Source organism: Salvelinus alpinus, chromosome 7, assembly GCF_045679555.1.
Source record: "Salvelinus alpinus chromosome 7, SLU_Salpinus.1, whole genome shotgun sequence".
NCBI classification, from domain to species: Eukaryota; Metazoa; Chordata; class Actinopteri; order Salmoniformes; family Salmonidae; genus Salvelinus; species Salvelinus alpinus.
Window position 1 is genome coordinate 79624567 of NC_092092.1, and position 23300 is coordinate 79647866.

A 23300-nucleotide genomic window follows, 5' to 3' on the forward strand; every position below is an offset into this window, starting at 1 on the left:
CGATTTCTGTGTTCATGATGTGCAAATCAAATTCTCTTTTAGGGCAATAACAGTTTAGTTTGAATTAATTAATTCATCCATTCATTCATTCATTCATTCATCCATCCATACAGGTGACTGCCAACGACCCTGACCAGGACACTAATGGACAGGTGACCTACACCTTGGAAGCCGAACCCGATGACATCACCGATGTCTTCTCCATCGACAGTGAGAGCGGTTGGATAACTACTCTGAGAGAAACGGACTGTGAGACGATACAGCACTACAGCTTCACAGTGGTGGCTACTGACCACGGGGGGGAGGTGAAGCTCTCTTCCTCTGTTCTGGTGGAGGTGACGGTGACTGACGAGAACGACAACCCTCCTCGGTTCACGGAGGACGTGTACCATGCGTCTGTCATGGAGAACACTAGGCCTGGGGAGGTCATCATGAGCCTGACGACCGTTGATATGGATGTGACTAAAGAGAACAGGCAGATCACGTGTTACATCACAGGTGAGTCTCGTTGATTGATTCATTTGGTTGATTGAATGATTGATCACCTCCACTTTTTTGAAGTAGTTGAATGGTAGTTTTTCAGGTCTATCAGCATTATGGACAACATTTTAATAAGAAACAGATGGGCACAGTATTTCTCCAGAGCAAAATATCTACTATAATAACGGCTTATTATAAGAGAACAATATATTGTCTATAATGGCTCATTATAACAGAGAAATATATCTTCTATAATGGTTTATTCTAAGTGTAAAAGTGACTACATTGACAGGAAGAAATGTGGTGGACATGATCAAATCCATTTTGGCCCCCAGGTAGCATTGACATTCATGTATTACGTTCAAATGTTTTTCCTTAGACGGAGATCCATTAGGCCAGTTCTCCATTGTGCAAGAGGGAGAGGAATGGTGGCTGGTCCTCAAAGAGTCTCTTGACCGTGAAGCTAAAGATAACTACTCCCTGAAAATAAGAGTTACTGACGGGAGATTCGAGGCCCCTGCCACTGTAGAGGTCCATGTCCTAGACATCAACGATAACAGTCCTCTGTGTGAGCAGGTACGTCAGGCAGCCATGACACTACAGTAGACACTTAGATTCCTGTAGATAGCGGTAACAGGTTGTACCTACATAAGGACTTTATAACAGTTCATACATACGTAACACATTAATGAGCAGTACCTAAGCATGAATAAAATATCAACAACTGCAATTTGACCTAAGACGTTGCTAACTATCAACGTTTCTGCCCAGTTGCTGTACACAGAGGTTGTCATGGAGAATTCCCCGTCAAGCATGTTCATACTGAAGGTTTCAGCGTCGGACCCAGACATCGGCACCAACGGACAAGTGTCCTACACCCTCCACGGCCCCAACGCAGACAAGTTCCATCTTGATCAAAAGACAGGTTAGAGACATATTTTATTTGGGGTCTAAACAAACAGAGGTCCTAAGTGAAATCCATGATTTGTTTGGTTTGAGAGATAGCATCTCCAGTCTTACAAAATACTTAAACTGAGGTCTTCAAGAAGACAAGATGGTGCACTGTCAGACCACCATAATTAGTTAGTGTTTTTTTTCCCACGTTTGGTGCTTTGGCTTCTCATCAAACATACTTCCTGGTTGTCATAGCACTAGCCTAGCTTCATTATTGTAAGCCAATCAGAGCTCATAATCTCAATAATTTGTCCTATCACAATACATATATGCTAGGAGAAGCTTTGACATGGCCTTCAACCCAAAGTAATGGTTTGGCGCTGGTAGAACAGTGAATGACTACCAGAAATGTAAATATTTTGTGATTTATTTGTACTTGTCATGGTTTCCTTTTGATAGATTTCAGTAAATATTTCGTAAACTGTGATGCTATTTTTAAAGAATGCATAGGCCTACTGTCTGGACCTTTTCCCCCACCATTTTGAAATACTGTACAGTACATTTAAGTGTTTCCCCCCACCATTTTGATATATAGTACCAGTCAAAAGTTTTGGACACACCTACTCATTGCAGGGTTTTTCTTAATATTTTGCTATTTTGTACATTGTAGAATAATAGTGAAGACATCAAAACTATGAAATAACACATATGGAATCATGTAGTAACCAAAAAAGTGTTAAACATATCTAAATATGTTTTTCTTCAATGTAGACACCCTTTGACTTGATGACAGCTTTGCACACTCTTGGCATTCTCTCAACCAACTTCATAAGGTAGTCACCTGGAATGCATTTCAATTAACAGGTGTGCCTTGTTAAAAGTTTATTTGTGGAATTTCTTTCCTTCTAAATGCGTTTGTGCCAATCATCTGTGTTGTGACAAGGTAGGGGTGGTATACAGAAGATAGCCCTATTTGGTAAAAAACTAAGTTCATATTATGGCAAGAACAGCTCAAATAAGCAAAGAGAAACGACAGTCCAGTATTACATTAAGACATGAAGGTCAGTCAATCCGGAAAATGTAAAGAACTTTGAAAGCAGTCGCAAGAACCATCAAGCGCTATGATGAAACTGGCTCTCATGAGGACCGCCACAGGAAAGGAAGACCCAGAGTTACCTCTGCTGCAGAGGATATGTTCATTAGAGTTAACTGCATCTCAGATTTCAGCCAAAATAAATGCTTCACAGAGTTCAAGTAACAGACACATCTCAACTTCAACTGTTCAGAGGAGACTGTGTGAATCAGGCCTTCATGGTCGAATTGCTGCAAAGAAACCACTACTAAAGGACACAATAAGAAGAAGAGACTTGCTTGGGCCAAGAAACATGAGCAATGGACATTAAACCGGTGGGAATCTGTCCTTTGGTCTGATGAGTCCAAATCTGAGATTTTTGGTTTCAACCGCCAGGTCCTTGTGATGCAGAGTAGGTGAACAGATGATCTCCACATGTGTGATTCTCACCGTGAAGCATGGAGGAGGAGGTGTGATGGTGTGGGGGTGCTTTGCTGGTGACACTGTCTGTGATTTATTTAGAATTCAAGGCACACTTAACCAGCATGGCTACCACAGCATTCTGCAGCGATACGCCATCCCATCTGATTTGTGCTTAGTGGGACTATCATTTGTTTTTTAACAGGACAATTACCTAAAACACACCTTCAGGCTGTGTAAGGGCTATTTGACCAAGAAGGAGCGTGATGGAGTGCTGCATCAGATGACCTGGCCTCCACAATCATCCGAACTCAACCCAATTGAGATGGTTTGGGATGAGTTGGACCGCAGAGTGAAAGAAACCAGCCAACAAGTGCTCAGCATATGTGTGAACTCCTTCAAGACTGTTGTAAAAGCATTCCTCCTGAAGCTGGTTTAGAGATTGCCAAGAGTGTGCAAAGCTATCTTCAAGGCAAAGGGTGGCTACTTTGAAGAATCTAAAATCTAAAATATATTTTGATTTGTTTAACACTTTTTTCGTTACTACATGATTTCATGTGTGTTATTTCATAGTTTTGATGTCTTCACTATTATTCTACAATGTAGAAAATAGCAAAAAATGAGTAGGTGTGTCAATATTTGTCTGGTACTGTACATCTAAGGTTTTTTTCAGTGTTTATTCCCACCATTTTGATATACATCTCAGTGTTTTTCCCCACCGTTTTGATATACATCTCAGTGTTTTTCCCCACCGTTTTGATATACATCTCAGTGTTTTTCCCACCATTTTGATATACATCTGTGTTTTTCCCCACCGTTTTGATATACATCTCAGTGTTTTTCCCCACCATTTTGATATACATCTCAGTGTTTTTCCCACCGTTTTGATATACATCTCAGTGTTTTTCCCCACCATTTTGATATACATCTCAGTGTTTTCCCCACCATTTTGATATACATCTCAGTGTATTTCCCCACCATTTTAATATACATCTCAGTGTGTTTTTCAGTCAGTCAGTTTTCATCTATACATAGACTATATCTATCCATCTACATGTACTGTACTGTATGCCCTCTGCTCCACTAGGAGATAGAAGGAATACGTTAAGTCCATCTATATGTTCATCTAATTATTTGTTATTTTTATTTGTGACAGGGGAATTGTTCACTCTGGCCCAGTTGGACCGGGAGCAGGTGAGGGAGTATGATCTGGTAGTTAAAGTCACGGACGGCGGAGGTCGCTCCTGCCAAGCAGACATCTTACTCATGATCCAGGATATGAATGACAACCCTCCCAAGTTCTCGAACAACCACTATGAAGTCACTGTGTTCGACAACACCACCATCAGGACACCCATCGCTGTCATCTACGCCAAAGACCCTGACACTGGTAAGTCATATTATTGAGATCAAATTAATATAGTAGACATTCCCCTTCTGAGGGATAGTCTGAAAGGGGATTTGTTGATCTAGTTATTCTGTTTCCATGGACCAAACTTTATAGAATCAGAATGACTAGAATGGACATTGACGTTTTGAGGAATGGTTTGAGGGGCTTTGTCTGACCTAGTAATTCTATTTCTATGGTCAAATCTAAATCTCCCCTTTATGTAGCAGAGGCTCTACACCAATATACTTACCAAGGTCATAACATAGAGACTATTCTCCTATCCCCCAGGTCATAACATAGAGACAGTTCTCCTATATGCTTCCTGACCACCACCCACCCGCCCTTCATCCACACAATATTTCATGACCTTAAATCCGCCTGCCCTGTGGATATAACCACCGAGACTGCGGGTTATGAGTCAACAAACGCATCACTAATTTATGCATTGTTCGTGTCCCCGCTGATAAATATCTGGGCGTCTGAATTGACGAAAAGCTATCTTTCAAAAAACATGTTGATGAGTTGGTTAAGAAATTAAGAATTCAAATAGACTTCTTCTATAGGAATAAGTCCAGTCTTTTGTTAAATAGTAGGAATCAAATCATTCAGTCAACATTCCTGATGGCTTTAGACAATGGCGACACCATCTATATGAATACAGCTGCCAATACACTGAAATCATTGGATGCAGTTTATCACAGTGCACTATGCTTTATTACGGGCAGCAGGTTCAGGACACATCGCATGCATTCTGTATCAGAAAGTAGGCTGGCCCTCTTTGAAGTCTCCTAGATCGATACATTACTCTCATTTTGTCTATAAAGCCCTCTTGCAGAAACTTCTCCCATGCCTTACCTTATTGTTAACCTTCAAACACATACCTAATCATGTAGTATCTTGAGGATCAGGGCCACTCCTGTAGGTGTGTAGAAACACATACCTAATCATGTATTACCCTGTGGCTGTTTATTATGGCTGTTTATTATGGCTGTTTATTATGGATGTTTATTATGGATGTTTATTATGGCTGTTTATTATGGATGTTTATTGTGGATGTTTATTGTGGATGTTTGGATGTTTATTGTGGATGTTTATTGTGGATGTTTGGATGTTTATTATGGATGTTTATTATGGCTGTTTGGCTGTTTATTATGGCTGTTTATTATGGATGTTTATTATGGCTGTTTATTATGGATGTTTATTATGGCTGTTTATTATGGATGTTTATTATGGCTGTTTATTATGGATGTTTATTATGGCTGTTTATTATGGCTGTTTATTATGGCTGTTTATTATGGCTGTTTATTATGGCTGTTTATTATGGCTGTTTATTATGGATGTTTGGCTGTTTATTATGGATGTTTATTATGGATGTTAATTATGGATGTTTATTATGGATGTTTATTATGGATGTTTATTATGAATGTTTATTATGGCTGTTTATTATGGATGTTTATTATGGCTGTTTGGCTGTTTATTATGGATGTTTGGCTGTTTATTGTGGATTGTGGATGTTCCCACGTGGGGACCAGGATGAATATGTATGAACTTTCCAATTTGTAAGTCGCTCTGGATAAGAGCGTCTGCTAAATGACTTAAAATGTAAATGTAAATGTTTATTGTGAATGTTTATTATGGATGTTTATTATGGATGTTTATTATAGCTGTTTATTATGGATGTTTATTATGGATGTTTGGCTTTTTATTGTGGATGTTTATTATGAATGTTTATTATGAATGTTTATTATGGCTGTTTATTGTGGCTGTTTATTATGGATGTTTATTATGGATGCTTATTATGGATGTTTGGCTGTTTATTATGGATGTTTGGCTGTTTATTATGGATGTTTATTATGGATGTTAATTATGGATGTTTATTATGTATGTTTATTATGGATGTTAATTATGGATGTTTATTATGGCTGTTTATTATGGCTGTTTATTATGGATGTTTGGCTGTTTATTATGGATGTTTATTATGGATGTTAATTATGGATGTTTATTATGGATGTTTATTATGGATGTTAATTATGGATGTTTATTATGGCTGTTTATTATGGATGTTTATTATGGATGTTAATTATGGATGTTTATTATGGATGTTTATTATGGATGTTTATTATGGATGTTTATTATGGATGTTAATTATGGATGTTTATTATGGCTGTTTATTATGGATGTTTATTATGGATGTTTGGCTGTTTATTATGGATGTTTATTATGGCTGTTTATTATGGATGTTTATTTTGGATGTTTATTATGGCTGTTTATTGTGATGTTTGGCTGTTTATTATGGATGTTTGGTTGTTTATTATGGATGTTTATTATGGCTGTTTATTATGGCTGTTTATTATGGATGTTTATTATGGCTGTTTATTGTGATGTTTGGCTGTTTATTTTGACTGTTTATTATGGATGTTTGGCTGTTTATTGTGGATGTTTATTATTATTTTGTTCTTCATAATTGCACGATGCATTATGTTTTGATACAGCTTTGATAAGGCCATTAACTCCTAGCATACTTTGGAAGAAACCCAAATTCGTCATGCCAAACCAACCAGACTGATAATTCCTATTCTCCTCCGGCAGATATGATCTCTGAGGTGAAATGCCATAGAGATAATAGCAGCTAGATAGTGTCCTGTCTCTATATGAAATAGTCTCTGCTCAGAACAACCAGACTGACTCCTATTCTCTCCTCTCCTTCTGCAGGTATAAACTCTGAGGTGAAGTATTCTCTACTCGAGGACAACAGCGGACACTTCTCATTGGAAGAGTTCTCCGGTATTCTGCGCCTGGAGAGGTCACTGGCTGAAAACACACGGTCGACCTTTGAACTCAAGGTCAAAGCCACAGACCGGGGTCTTCCCCGACAACTGTACTCCGTCGCCACGGTTACGGTGCACGTTGTCGACCTGAGCGACTACCAGCCGGTGTTCCTGAGCCAGGAGTACTCCGCCCAGATCCCAGAATCCACCCTGGTAGGATCAGAAGTCATCAGCGTCTCTGCCCTCACTAGAGACGGGACCGAGACGGAACCCATCGTCTACTCCATCGTCTCTGGCAACGAGGGGGGAAGGTTCTACCTGCACCCGGCAACTGGTAAGGTTCTGTTCCAATACTTCCTTGAGTTCCATTGGTCAGTAAAGTTCTGACCAATTCCATGAGATTCCGTAAGGTTTCATAAAGTATATTTGAGTTTATTTGTGCAAATTCATATATTTATGAAGCGCCAACCAATCTCTGTATTAGTTGTCAAACCATTCAGTAGCCGGGCTTGTCATCAACTTGTGTATAGTTCCATCCCAAGAGCAATCATCCCACCACACGGTTGTTTTGAACCCTAAAACGTACACCTACATCAGCAAGAAAGAACTGGGGAGCAGGCGGAGAAGCCCACTTATGAGGTTGACGAAACGCTAAATGGTAAAGCAAATACCTTTTCACCTGGTTGTGCTGCTGACTGCAATAAAGTACATTTTCTTGAATGTTTTGGCAGAGATAAGTCTGCTTTCTATTTGCCACTCAGAAGTCAGATATCGGAGCAGTATTGCACAGCGAGGCAGAGAAATTATTGAAAGTACATTGTCACTGCCGGTGCACTTTTGATACGTTTTGTAAAGGTCCTGCTGATATACACTGTACAGCAATCAGCCACTCTGGAGGAGTATAACGTAGTCAGTACTGTATTATACTTCCTGGTCCAGCACTGACATGCTGTACCTACTGTTTTCTCCCTGACTTCTCTTGGTGTTTCCCTCATTACAAATCCTCCCTGGTTTGATCTACCTGTAACAGGGCAGGAGTCTCATAGAGGTTGGTTGGACTGAGCCAGACCAACCTCCGGGCTTGTCAGCAACTTAATCAACTTGTGTATAGTTCCATCCCAAGAGTAATCATCCCACCACACAGTTGATTTGTTATCATTGCTACACGTGTCAAAGTAAAGAAGTAGCTTTTTTAGTTAGGTATTATATGTTTGATCAATGGAGACAGACATGGAAGCTTAATGTTATGTATTATATGTTTGATCAATGGAGACAGACATGGAAGCTTAATGTTATGTATTATATGTTTGATCAATGGAGACAGACATGGAAGCTTAATGTTATGTATTATATGTTTGATCAATGGAGACAGACATGGAAGCTTAATGTTCTTTTCTTTTTTTACTTTGGTCTTAGCTAGTCACATGAAAGAGAAAGTTTAGAGGTTTGAATGAGTTTGAATTCATGATTCTCTTTGTTGTCGTACTTCAGAGCAGAGCCCTGCAGTATGACATAGTACATTAGGCTGTTTTCTTTAGTTTGAAAAATAGTTGGCACCTCCAACTGCTTTTTTGCTATCTCAGTTCCAACATGAGCAGAGTATAAGGTTGTCAGACAATTCAGGAAGTGAACTGAATTTCCAATTCAATTAATGAAAAAGGGCATATATTTTCAATGACTTCTCAATAAACTGAAAAGGAGAAGCTGTTTGGGATTTTAAATTCAAATCGCTTCCTGAATTTACTGACTTCAATTCAAATTGATCCAAACCCTGGCAGATGGTCATGGTCTAGACAGGATACAATTGATGTCAAAAGTAAAAAATACAAAATAAAGTATGTTAGCTAAACCTTACCCTTTTCCTAACCTTAACCTAATATTCCGAACCGGCTACGTTAATTCTCCTAAACATGCTACGAAAAGTCCATTTTGACAAAAGCTGTATCCCTTCTAGACAAACACCTGGCAGATGTACATGTAAAATCACACTCAAAAGTGCCTGAATGAGAACTAAGGGAGTCACTTGAGTTGACGTTGACAAATAGCTGCCTGTCATAAGCATTACAATTACAATGTCAATGTACTTTTAATCAGTCTGTGTGCATACTTCAAGACATTGCATATGAGTGTGCAATGAGATACACCGATGGGTTGGACGATTCGTCAATCATTTTGAAAAAACATACCCTTAAAAACTGGAAAATAACCAATCCTCCATTGTTAACACAATGGAAATGTAAAATGCTTTATTATCAAATGCTTTATTATCTAAATGTTGAAAGTGCGTGGGGCGACGGAGAGAAACAAAATGGTGCAGGTTGAGGCCATGTGGCAGAGAGTGATGCGGGCGCTGGAGATATGTGTAGGAGGGAGTATGAGAGAGAGAAACAGAGAGAGAGAGAGAGAGAGAGAGAGATGTGTAAGCAGGTGGGTCTGAGCAGGTGGGTCTGAGCAGGTGGGTCTGAGCAGGTGGGTCTGAGCAGGTGGGTCTGAGCAGGTGGGTCTGAGCAGGTGGGTCTGAGCAGGTGGGTCTGAGCAGGTGGGTCTGAGCAGGTGGGTCTGAGCAGGTGGGTCTGAGCAGGTGGGTCTGAGCAGGTGGGTCTGAGCAGGTGGGTCTGAGCAGGTGGGTCTGAGCAGGTGGGTCTGAGCAGGTGGGTCTGAGCAGGTGGGTCTGAGCAGGTGGGTCTGAGCAGGGTGATGTTGTGGATGTTGGTGAGCGTCTGTATGTTGCCGTTTGTCTGTGGATGTTTTGTATTGTTTTAAAAATTATACGGAAAGAAATCTGAAAAAGACAAATAGCACTGAGGGGTCCGGTACCCCAACCCCCTTCCTCTTCCTTTCTTACAGTTCAGATGTGGGCAACAGTACACTCTCTCTGTCTCTGTCTCTGTCTCTCTGTCTCTCTGTCTCTCTGTCTCTCTGTCTCTGTCTCTGTCTCTCTCTCTCTCTCTCTCTCTCTCTCTCTCTCTCTCTCTCTCTCTCTCTCTCTCTCTGTCTCTCTGTCTGTCTCTGTCTCTCTGTCTCTGTCTCTGTCTCTCTGTCTCTCTGTCTCTCTGTCTCTGTGTCTCTGTCTCTGTCTCTGTCTCTCTCTCTCTCTCTCTCTCTCTCTCTCTCTCTCTCTCTCTGCCTGCCTGTCTCTGTCTCTGTCTCTGTCTCTCTCTCTCTCTCTCTCTGTCTCTCTCTCTCTCTCTCTCTCTCTCTCTCTCTCTCTCTCTCTCTCTCTCTCTCTCTCTCTCTCTCTCTCTCTCTCTCTCTCTCTCTCTCTGCCTGCCTGTCTCTGTCTCTGTCTCTGTCTCTGTCTCTGTCTCTGTGTCTGTCTGTCTGTCTGTCTGTCTGTCTGTCTGAACAAATACAGGGCTTTACCAGCCTTATTTACTGATCACAGATCAAGGACAATATCCTAGCTACTCTGTTGAACAAGGGTCAGCTCTAGATGTCTTTAACTAGCTCAGCAAACAGAGAATTGTACCTGTGTGATATAATTGCACATGTTGAAACCTAGTTTGGTTGTAAGAGGAATGCAGGTGTCATATATGTCTGTTGTTATGTTGTCATCTTGTCTTGTGTTTATGAAGTGTGTAAACCAGACTGGCAAACGGCCCAGGAACCCAGGAACTCTCTCTCTCTCTGCCCCATTTACATGCGGAGAGATAGAGATGGAAAGAAGGAGATGGAGAAAGAGAGGGGAAGTGAGAGAGAGAGAGGAGGGAGGAAGCGGAGCTGTCCTTAGAACAAGATAGAAAGGACAACTCCAATCTGCTCAAGACATGTCCTTTTCTCTACCTCCTGGTGCTGTAGTTACCTTGGGCTGGAACAGATGTATATTTTAGAAGGCCCATTTCTCTACATCCTGGTGCTTTAGTTACCTTGGGCTGGAACAGATGTATATTTTAGAAGGCCCTTTTCTCTAGATCCTGGTGCTGTAGTTACCTTGGGCTGGAACAGATGTATATTTTAGAAGGCCCTTTTCTCTACATCCTGGTGCTGTAGTTACCTTGGGCTGGAACAGATGTATATTTTAGAAGGCCCATTTCTCTACATCCTGGTGCTGTAGTTACCTTGAGCTGGAACAGATGTATATTTTAGGCCCATTTCTCTACATCCTGGTGCTGTAGTTACCTTGGGCTGGAACAGATGTATATTTTAGAAGGCCCATTTCTCTACATCCTGGTGCTGTAGTTACCTTGGGCTGGAACATATGTATATTTTAGGCCCATTTCTCTACATCCTGGCACTATTAAGGTAGAACCCAACACCTGTTTGACTTCAAGGCCAATGACCAGGTCTATGTTTTTTTTGTCAACAGAACAAAGACGATCAGATAGCGCTGTCAAAAAACCCACTAGGTGGAAACATGTCGGCGTTTTAGTTTTTAATAAAAGAGCACAACAAGATGAATTGAATATATTGTTACTGTGGTAATCTTTGGAAATCGCTGTAATTTGTCCTATTTTTTTTGAAGGCTGAGAACATACACTCAAAACCCACACGTCAACCCAGGACTGTGTTAGTGTGTACAAGACCAAGTTAAAACACAGCTGTCAGTATCACACACTTCAGAATGAGCGGACCAAGGCGCAGTGTGCATTAAGTTCCACATCTTTTTAATACAAAGTGAAACTAGAAACAAAACAACAAAACTTACAAAGAACGTGATGACGTAATGCCCAAACACACAAACACAAACAATATCCCACAAACACAGGTGGGAAAAACGGCTACCTAAATATGATCCCCAATTAGAGGCAACGATTACCAGCTGCCTCTAATTGGAAACCATACAAAAAAAACAACGTGGAAAATTTAAACTAGAACACCCCCTAGTCACGCCCTGACCTACTACACCATAGAGAAACAAGGGCTCTCTATGGTCAGGGCGTGACAGTCAGTTAAATTAATACAGTTTGTGTTGTGTGTTTTCCAGGTGTTCTGGCTGTGAATGGCTCTTTAGACTTTGAGCTGTGTCGTGAATACTACCTGTCATTGGAGGGGACGAGAGGCAAGTCGACTCTGAGCGACATCACCATGGTGATTATCAACATCACAGATGTCAATGACAACACGCCCGTGTTCGGACAGCGAGACTACAGAGCTGACGTCTCAGAAGACCTGTCACCCGGTGATGTGGTGATGCAGGTAATTTTCACTCTCAACTGTCAACTGTCACTTTAGAAACCAGTAATTGTAGTACACAATTCAATGTGCTCAAGTAATTTCCCTGAGGGGATTAATAAAGTTGTTTTGAATTTGAATTTGGGGTTTGGACAGCAACACATGTAAGTACTTATAGAACATGGCAGTTTGGTTGAGCTAATAATAATAATAATAAGACTGTCATTTAATTTGGTGTCAATAAGAGCCAAGCAGCTCAGTTCAATGAGGCTTACTGTTTCCTCTCCTCTCAACCCCCTCTCCTCTCAACCCCCTCTTCCTCCCAACCCCCTCTTCTCTCCCCCCGTATCTCTCCTCTCTTCTCCCCCTTTCCCCTCCTTCCCCCACTCCAAGGTCACAGCCATCGACCTGGATGGGCCGTTGAACAACCTCGTCCACTACTCCATCTCCAGTGGAGACCCTCAGGGGCAGTTCAGCATCGACCCTCGCAGTGGAGAGATCATAGTCAGGGCCACGCTGGACAGAGAGGAGGTGGGGGGGGTGGGGGGGGGGGGTTAGTTTGGGCTTTTATATGGGGAAGGAATCACCTGGAATAAAGTTGAAAAAAACTTCTCAGAACAGGATTCCCTGGAGATGCACTGGTGAAGCCCTTTGCTCTCCTAGGAGCTAAGAGAAAAAAGTCAAGGTAGTAGTAGAACACTGATATCCTGTATGTAACTGGTCTCTCTTCCTGTCCCAGATCACTCACTACTCTCTGACGGTCCAAGCAGCTGATGAGGGAGACCCTCCTCTGTCTACCGCGGTCCAAGTGACCTTGACCGTGTCCGATGTCAACGACAACCCACCTGTCTTCTCCCAGATTAAACACAACCTGGTCCTTCAGGTACCCGACACAGGCCACTTCCCCTTACACGCACACACACACACACACACACACACACACACACACACACACACACACACACACACACACACACACACACACACACACACACACACACACACACACACACACACACACACACACACACACACACACAGTCTTGTACAGCTAACCTTGTGGGGACATACAATTCAGTCCCATTCAAAATCCTATTTTCCCTAACCCCTAACCCTAAACCTAACCCTAATCCTAACCCGTACTCTTACCCTAACCTTAACCCTAACCCTAACCCAAAAACCTAAACTTTATCCTAACCCTAAACCTAACCCTAGCTCCTAACCCTAACTCTACAACTAACCCTAGCTCCTAACCTTAATATTTAACTTAATTCTAACCCTAACACTAATTCTAACCTTAACCCTAAACCCCCTAGAAATAGCATTTGACCTTGTGGGGACTAACAAAATGTCCCCAGTTGGTCAATTTTTACTTTGTTTACCATTCTTGTAGGGACTTCTGGTCCCCACAAGAATAGTTAAACACGTCCATAGACACACACATGTATACACTCACACACACACACACACACACACACACACACACACAGACACACACACACACGCACACACACGTGCACGCACACACACACGCACACACACACACACACACATGCACGTCGTCAACGTCGTCAAGCTCTGAGACCTCAAGAACCCAATGAACTCAATACTACAAATAATGATTTAAAATGTTTTCCTAGATAATGAGGTAGTTAACAGATACACTATAGGGGGAGGGTATAACGGGATACAACACAGTTGTTGAGGTTGAGTCTCCACAGGTCAGTATAAATGAACTTCTGTACTCAACACAGGCAAATACAATCGTACATTCACAAGACTTTTGAGGATGAGATGGTCTTTTTAATTGAAAGAGAAAATGTGAGTGGGCTACATTAGCCACGTAGGCTTTCACAACCGTTGAAACTAAAGAGAGTTTCACCGACCAGGAATAGACAATGGGCTAGGCTAACAGTTAGCATCCGGTGTTGGAAAGTGCAGAGACAGTATTGATCATTAGTTTGTAAATTAGACCTGCTGTCCTACAGCTACTCACTGACTTCCACCACGGTACACACACTTTCTTAGGATATTAGTAACGCAGCAACGTTACTTGTATGTCATTGTTGACTCTTGGTGGGATTCCGTTTAAGAGAGGACAAGTGGTTGGAGGATGGTTGTCAGTCAAACCTGTTGCTGACAGGTGTATAAAACCCATTTGGCTATTTCAGCCACACCCGTTGCTGTGGCTGTTTTCCAGGCACCTCAAACTGAGGGTGTGTGACTTTACTTTGTAGACTCTCGTCGACACGTGCTTAATTCAGCTACAGTATGAAATCAGCTCCATGCTTTTCCTCTCTGGCTGACTTTACACACCATTTACCTCCACTGTGTGTGTCTACGGAGGCTGACTTTACACACCATTTACCTCCACTGTGTGTGTCTACGGAGGCTGACTTTACACACCATTTACCTCCACTGTGTGTGTCTACGGAGGCTGACTTTACACACCATTTACCTCCACTGTGTGTGTCTACGGAGGCTGACTTTACACACCATTTACCTCCACTGTGTGTGTCTACGGAGGCTGACTTTACACACCATTTACCTCCACTGTGTGTGTCTACGGAGGCTGACTTTACACACCATTTACCTCCACTGTGTGTGTCTACGGAGGCTGACTTTACACACCATTTACCTCCACTGTGTGTGTCTACGGAGGTTGACTATACACACCATTTTACCTCCACTCTGTGTGTCCATCCTCTTTCAGACTCTTTCAGACCAGGGTTCAAAATCATTTAAAATACTTCATCTGGGCTTGATTGAGTTTCCCTGGCTTAATGGATTAAACCGGAAACCCCACCCATCTGCCACTCCAGGCAGACTAGAGCAAAGTTCAACCTATTGAACCTGTATTTGTTGAAAATGTACCATTATGTAGAAATGAATATAATCAACTATTTTCATCAATCTGACTCCATTATTATGTGACTAAACGCAACAGGCCCTGTGGTTCTAGAGGCTCTATTCAAGGCATTCCTTCCATCACCACTTAGTAGTGTGGTTATATTGAACATGTGTCCATCTTGTACGATTATGCAATTATTAAGAGACTTGTTTTTCATACTTTTTTTTAACTCGCCGTTGTTGGTTAAAGGGCTCGTAACTAAGCATTTCACGGTACAGTCTACACCTGTTGTATTCTGCACATGTGACAAATAAAATGTTATTTGATTTGAGATACAAATAGCTAACCCTGGCGTACACCATTACATTTATTGAGGCAAGCACATCAGAGAATTTAAGTTGGAACCCAAGCATATACTGTGTGTACAGTGTAAATAACAACCACCAATACACCTACTAAATTATGAGCACCATGGCCAATCAAAGAATTACTCTGTAAAACAAGGAATACATTTACTCAATTCAAGTAATAGGGATTTATTAGTTATGAAAGAATTAACACTCAAACAATTACAGTGTACATGAAATACATGATACATTACAGACTACTCAGAGTAAATGACCTTCAACTAAATAAGATCTCGTGGTTACACATCGTCTGATACACACAGGTCGCTTGCTAACAAGTTCTGAAAATATGAGCAAATTCACTGTCCTTTTAACCAAATTCAAGCAGGAAGTCACCACCAACCTGAATTAACATTTCGTAGCACTTTGCCAGTAAAAACAATAGGCAGGAACAACACATCCAGATTCTAATCTAATCAACTCAATTTAAATAGTAGGAGCCCACGTCTGTGACGCTCCTCTTTGAACGGACCGCCGTCCCGACAAACAGAATAACACAGTGTCTTTGTAACAGCAACTCCATAGCACTTAACAGTAACAATGAAACATATGTCATAGCTCTTTATGAACTCCTGAAACAATACAAACATGAAAATGTTGTTCAACACAGTAACGTTCATTTCCTGTCGTCGGTGGCGCCAACACTTCTGTGGTAACGTCTCTTTCCCAGAGATTGCCACGGCAACGGTGTGAGACGCAAATATAAGTCTATCCATCCGGACAATGCCATATTTAATCAACACGCCAGGCTGGCGTCAACAAGTCGCTAGACGTATCTTCATCGCTGGCCTTCATCCTCTTTCCCATATCTCTACCAAAACACGGCACTCTGTTTGAAGGACCCGTTCCAGCTGAAATGGAGCGACCTGAGGAGAAGGCTAGGTGTGTGTGCTTGTTGTGCCAAATTGTAGCACATTGCACAGTACACACTGTGGTATGAGCTTGTCTGCTTTCCAGCACCTCAGCCAAGTACTGTTACATTCGGGGCAGGTGGAAACTTCCGGGCAGTCACTGGAAACTTTTGACATTTTTCCCCTCTTTGAGATAAGATCGCAATCAGCACGTTTTTGTAGTAAAATCATTAGGCGCTGTCTTGTTTTAGACCCATGTGGAACAAGGTGCTATGGAAGGCTTGACCTAGTTTCTATGACTACTTAACTAACGACGGTACCGTATGTTCCTTGTCAGGAGGGCGAGGCCATCGGTAGCAGCATCCTCCAGCTGGTGGTCACAGACAGAGACACCCCTCAGAATGGACCTCCCTTCACATTCCACATCGTGTCTGGGAACGAGGACCGCCGCTTCCACGTAGACCAGGGAGGTTTGTTGTCCATCTCTGCTCCTCTGAAGAAGAAGATCAAGCCACAGCACCTACTGAAAATACAGGTAAGGATTGTTCCTGTGAAAAAGCACAAACTGACGACCCAGAGATCATTATTTAGTGTAGAGGTGCTGACTAACGGTGAATAAACTTTGAACTATAGTTTCACACTCCATATGGATAACATCCCAGTCATTTATTGGGGTAAAAAAAAACAACACCAACATTTTGTCATCACTGTTCCTTGTTATGGGTGAAGAAGACGCAGTGAAGCAAAACATATTTACCTGGTTGTAATCTGTTTGTCTGACGTCTATACATGCCCACTGGTTATTTGGGATGTTAAAATGGAGTATAACTTTATACCTACACAGTACTAGGAGATTCTGACGTTTGATAATGTGTGTTTCTATTCATGTCCTTACGCCAGGTGACAGACAGCGGACACCCTCCTCTCTCCTCCATCTGCGTGGTGAAGATCAACGTCACTGAGCAGAGCAAGTACCCTCCTTCTGTGATGCCCCTGGAAGTCTTCATCACCACCACAGGAGACACCTTCTCCAACCGAGTCATAGGCAAGCTCCATGCCTCCGACCAGGACCTGCACGACATCCTAAACTACAAGCTGGTCTCGGAGTCTCCCGATGGGGGAGACTCAGAGCCAAGCACGGGCCCCTCTGGAGGCCTCTCCAGGTTCTCTGTGGACCTGGTGGATGGGAAGATCTGGGCCGACGAAGACTTGAAACCTGGTCTCTACTCCCTCAATGTCAGCGTCTCCGATGGGAAGTTCAGCGTATGGGCCGGGGTGAAGGTTCATGTGTGGAAACCCACCCAGCAGGCCCTGGACGCTGGGCTCACTCTGCAGTTGGCTGGGCTTTCCCCGGAGGAGTTCCTGGGGGACCACTGGAGAGGCCTCCAGAGGGGCCTCAGCACGGCCCTGGGTATAGCCAGGCAAGACCTCCACCTGGTGAGCCTACAGCAGCAACCCAACTCCCTGGTCCTGGAGGTTCTGCTGCTATGGAGGCCGCATGGTGGAACTGTAGAACCGTTACCAACCAACCGGCTGGCAGGGATCATCGCTGACATAGAAGACTCATTGGGACTGAGTGTTCTCAGGGTGCATCACAATGGGTGTCTAGGGACAGAATGCCCTCCTAGAGGATGCAGGAACTCAGTCCAGACGAGAGGGGAGAGGCTGAGCCACTACGCCACAGCCAGGGCTGGCTTCATCACCCCACAACACACCTGGGAGAGTGTCTGCCCCTGCAACGGTAGGTGTACTGGGAGCATGTCTGGCCTTGCAACGGTAGGTGTAACTTGTGTGAGATGTGCCTGAGACGTGAACAATTGCATTAGCTCTACAAGTCAATGCCTAGGCTTTGGTTTAGTGGGCTAACGCATACTTTTAGCACACAGTAGACCCTGGGTTTGAACCCTATCAGTCAAATAGTCTCCTACCTCTCTATGATCACAGTAGAAGCCTGAAGTCACCCCCTTCATGATCTAACTCACTTCACATTCCTATGGGGATTAGCTGGGTGCAGGTGGCAGCTAGGGGCCTCCAGCATAGTACTAGTGATTCTCTTGTTGTAGTGGGTCTTCTTAGTTACTGTTGTCTGTCTGGCAGACATATTTAGTGGAGGTATTCCATTGAGGTTATCGCCTCTTTATTTAGACTATTTTAGCTAAACCCAAAGCCTCAACAAACCAAATGTCTCTAGGAAAGCAACATGGAAGATCTGAGGCTGAAATATAATACATGAGGAGAATTTGGGGGATTTTGTCTGTTTCAATCAAGCAGATTTGATTATGAGAACAAATTTGAGTGACTATTCCTAATTTGACGGCCGGATCGTCATCCAAAATAAGTGCTTTGAATATTAAGCCTACATGTTAATTAGACATGTTCTACAAATCATATTTAACAGTTACACTGTTTTTCAACTTCAGAGTCTGCTGTGAGTTTTGACGGGACGGGCTATCTGAAATACCTGTATCAGACGGATCAGGAGGAGGAGAATCGGAACTTCCGTCTCTCTCTGCGCATCAAGACCTTCCAGCAACAAGGCGTTGTCATGAATACCAATGCAATCAACTGGGGGAGCTTGAAGGTATTGTAAAGCTCACATGCATTCATTATTATCAGAGATGAAAAAACACACATTGTTATTTGCTTTTTTGTAATCTCTCGTAATCTCATCCAATCAGTTCCATTTGAGTTATAGCCCATTTTACATCATTGCTTTACAGTATCATACATACAATGATAATACACAGCATTGTTATCAGAGATCATAAAAGCAACATATTTCTTTTCCTTGGCAGTCGCCCCCCCCCCCCCGTACTGCAGCAGTTTACATATGCCCTAATCTAAAAATGCCTGATTGCATATCAGAGGGCTGAGTTTATCCGGAAGAGAACATTTCCGAGTGGATTCCAGGCTCAAATCATACTGGTCTCTTATCATAGTATTTACTCTGCTGGTTTTGTCTGTGTCGGTTGATCAATGGGACTTTTAACTGATCCAACCATGTTGTGGTGAGGACTGTCTCTATCTTCATGTCCCTGTTTCCATCCATTTCTTTTATAGCCTGGTCCCAGATCTGTTTTCAGCATTGACGAACTCAATACTCTGAGTTTAATTTTTTTTAAAGGACCAGCACATCCTTCAGACACTTCTGGAATTTAAATTTAAGTGTTGGCAAGACGTGTAAAAAAAAAAAACTAAAGAAAACAGATCTGGTACCGAGGCGAATTCTTGCTGGGGTTTGGAATGTTGAGCTAGAGTCAGTTTTGTGCTGATGTAGGTTAACCACAGAGTTTAAAGGGAATATTAAATGCTTGTATATTCTGATGAGAGGGATAAAGAATCCTCAGTGCTCAGATGAAACTCCTTGACACACAAGCAACACATCTCCCAATGGATTTCTCTTCACTTGTGTGGCATTGAATACATATAGATAGAATATGACATTTGTTCACTCATCAAAAGTAGCGTTCACTTTTTCCATGCTTAGGCCTATTTCTGCGTTTTACATTCCTGGAACATCGGGCCTTTTAATTGTAAGAACATTGCTACAAAAGGAATTGCTAAACATGGTTATTCAAGAATTTATTTTCAGTTTCTTTCCTCCCCCTTTTACTTCACACCGGCTTCATCAGAAGATACGACACGATTCATGTGTTTCCCTTGAGAGTAAGGCTTCACAGCACCTTGAACAAATTCTTATCAATTCCCAAATCTCATCAATATTCTGACCTAAAGGAAAATGGGAGCAGCAGGCACATACATCCTTGAGAAACATCTGAAATGGAAATTAAGTTTAGGACCTACTCACCGATCACCGGCTAAATCTTTTTCATGTATTCCACATCTTTTAAGTAAATTACCTTTGAAATGGAATGGATTTTTCCCATTTGAACCAAAGCGCCTGTGGAGAAAGAAGAAAAGGTGACATGTCAAATAAAACCACTGTGGCCTTTCACAATAGTGAGAGCTTAGATCTATTATTATCAAGGAGAAGCATGCTAGAAAGACACTGTAAAGAAGCAGATCACAGTGACTGTGGAGGACACCCTCTGATCATAATCATCTCCCACGGGGAGCTAGTAGTGCACTACCCCGTTAGGGCTCTGGTAAAAAGTAGTGCACTACCCCATTAGGGCTCTGGTAAAATGTAGTGCACTACCCCATTAGGGCTCTGGTAAAAAAGTAGTGCACTACCCCGTTAGGGCTCTGGTAAAAAATAGTGCACTACCCCATTAGGGCTCTGGTAAAAAGTACTACACTACCCCGTTAGGGCTCTGGTAAAAAGTAGTGCACTACCCCATTAGGGCTCTGGTAAAAAGTAGTGCACTACCCCATTAGGGCTCTGGTAAAAAGTAGTGGACTACCCCATTAGGGCTCTGGTAAAAAGTAGTGGACTACCCCATTAGGGCTCTGGTAAAAGGTAGTGCACTACCCCATTAGGGCTCTGGTAAAAAGTAGTGCACTACCCCATTAGGGCTTTGGTAAAAAGTGGTGCTCTATCCCATTAGGGCTCTGGTAAAAAGTAGTGCACTACCCCGTTAGGGCTCTGGTAAAAGGTAGTGCACTACCCCATTAGGGCTCTGGTAAAAAGTAGTGCACTACCCCATTAGGGCTCTGGTAAAAGGTAGTGCACTACCCCATAGGTCGCTGGTAAAAAGGCTGAGCTGTACATTAGGCAGTCCATAGCTCCTCTCTCCAAAACAACAGAGGGAAGGGGATCCGTTCATTTCCATGTTAGCTCCATGCTAGCAGCCCAACGACCTAGCAGCTCAGCAGCCAAGCACTGTGCTAGTTCAACATGTCCACAAAACCCTCAGAAGAGGCTGATGCAGTAGTTACAGTAATATGGAAAAGAGCAAACAAAGCAAGAAAAACCCCATTATTCAGCAGTTCATCAATCAGTTGGTGTGTGTAAGTGTGTGCTACGGTGTTGAAGCTAGGCTTGGCTCTCTCATCCCTCCAGAGTTTTGGGAGGGAGGGTGGACAATGAGCCTGTCATAGCGGATGTAATCAATGTCCCCAAGTGCTCTGGCAGCTTTCATGGCTGGGATAAATTATTTCCTCTTCTGGCGCACAGCTTCAGGATTGTCCTCTTTGACTAATTCTAAAATTCTTGGGTCTTTCCAGAACAGTTACCTTGTACTTGAACCTCAGGCCCCAGACCGATCGTGGTCAAGTTCCTGTCACCTGGGCCGGTGGTGGGATTCCAGTCCCATCTTCAGTTTTTCTGAGATCATTTCCACTCACTTTGTCCTCAGACTCAATCCAGGTCTCATGTGATTCCGTCCACAACAATGTTGTGTTCTGCCTTGATTGTCCCTTGTGATAATCGGATTTCTCCGACATGGTTATCATGGATTCACATACAGAAATGATGTCCTCTCTTAAGGACTATTGCTGTCATCTTGCTGTTCTCATGATTAAAGTAATCGCGCTGACCCTGGGAGACTGCAAGCTGTTCTTCAGGTCCTGGACCTCTATGGTCAGGTCGTCCATTCTTTTATTAGTTGAATCCAACAGTATTTGGACAAAATACTTGGAGCTATTTTCTTGTTGTTGTAACAACTGCTTGTAGAATTATTTTTATTTGTTTAAAAGATCCTTCACCTGTGATAGAGAGACACCACTGTCCTCAACAGTACTCCCACCAGCTTTGGTCTTTGTTATGGTAGCAATGTAGGAAATGCTGTCACCTCCGCAGTTCCAGACAGGGCAGGTCGCAGGGCAGGTCGCAGGGCAGGTCGCAGGTCGCAGGGCAGGTCGCAGGGCAGATGGAAACAGCAACAAACAGCAGGGATTCAAACAGTCACACTCCCGGGACAATCTGTGGTACTAGCCTCAAGGGCTGTGGGCTGAGTACACCCTGCTAAGGAAACCTCGCTAGCTTGATAGCTAGCTAACGATAGTTAGAAGCTAAGCTAGAATTTGCACCAATGAGGGAAATATTTGCTACTTTTCTGGAGCGAAATTGACCTGATAATGTTGGGTTGGAGATGGCGATAACGATAGGTTGGAAAGGCTGAGATGGAAATAATGTCAGGTTGGAACTGTTGAGATGGCGATAATGTCGGGTTGGAATGGCTGAGATGGCGATAATGTCAGGTTGGAACTGTTGAGATGGCGATAATGTCAGGTTGGAACGGCTGAGATGGCGATAATGTCGGGTTGGAACGGAACCTCTATTATTTCCAGTTTAAACTAATGATCTGCCAAATGTATCAAAACTACATTGATGTGTTGTGTTCTAGTCCACTGTCTCTACTTCAGACTGAGGAATAAAAGTTTACGAACAGTGAACACTGTTATATTATCTTCCACAGCTGATGGATAGTTGTACCAGCGTGTATATGAACAGTGTTATATTATCTTCCACAGCTGATGGATAATTGTACCAGCGTGTATATGAACAGTGTTCTATTATCTTCTACAGCTGATGGGTGGAGAGTTGAGGTTCATGTACCTCTGTGGCAACACGCTCCCGGGTTCCCTGCATGTCCACGCAGCCCCAGTGGTGTCAGACGGGCGGTGGCACCACGTCCTTCTGGAGGTCAACGGCACCATCCTCAGACTCACCCTGGACCACATTCACTCAGCCCAGGTCGTCCTCTCTAAACCCTGCCATCTGATGCAGCCTCATGGGGCTCTGATCCTCGCTGGCTCCCCTGGTCCTGGTTCTTCTCCCACCACCACCCCCACCACCACCACCACCACCTCTACAGAGACCCAGGCCAGGGCCCAGACCCAGGCACATGGCTTGGTGGGCTGCCTGGAGGGTATGGAGCTGAATGGGGAACCCATCAGGACAGAAGAGAATAAGGAGTGGAATGGGCCTGGGAGGAGGAGGGTGTTTGGGGTCTACCAGTGCTGTGTCAACCAGGTCAGGATGAACAGCTGTGACAGTAACCCCTGTCTGAATGGAGGAACCTGTGAGGAGGAATCAAATGGAGGTCAGTTTCCTAACCTTGGCATACTGTATCACTCCCAAATAGTGTCAACCGCTAAAAACAACACAAATAGCATACTGTAAGCCTCTACCCACCTCATTCAAGGTCAAG

General features: G+C 43.0%; 1 protein-coding gene across 1 annotated transcript in view; it reads left to right on the top strand.

Annotated features, from left to right (window-relative positions):
• Positions 1-23300, top strand: part of LOC139581739 (protocadherin Fat 2-like) — an 88409-nt gene that overhangs the window by 53363 nt on the left and 11746 nt on the right. The window contains exons 13-24 of the mRNA XM_071411823.1: positions 114-498; positions 860-1056; positions 1252-1405; positions 4023-4256; positions 6969-7358; positions 11949-12160; positions 12530-12667; positions 12876-13019; positions 16583-16780; positions 17146-17986; positions 18666-18826; positions 22676-23192. Coding sequence (XP_071267924.1) covers positions 114-498; positions 860-1056; positions 1252-1405; positions 4023-4256; positions 6969-7358; positions 11949-12160; positions 12530-12667; positions 12876-13019; positions 16583-16780; positions 17146-17986; positions 18666-18826; positions 22676-23192 — 3571 coding nt within the window. The remainder of the gene's footprint in view (positions 1-113; positions 499-859; positions 1057-1251; positions 1406-4022; positions 4257-6968; positions 7359-11948; positions 12161-12529; positions 12668-12875; positions 13020-16582; positions 16781-17145; positions 17987-18665; positions 18827-22675; positions 23193-23300) is intronic.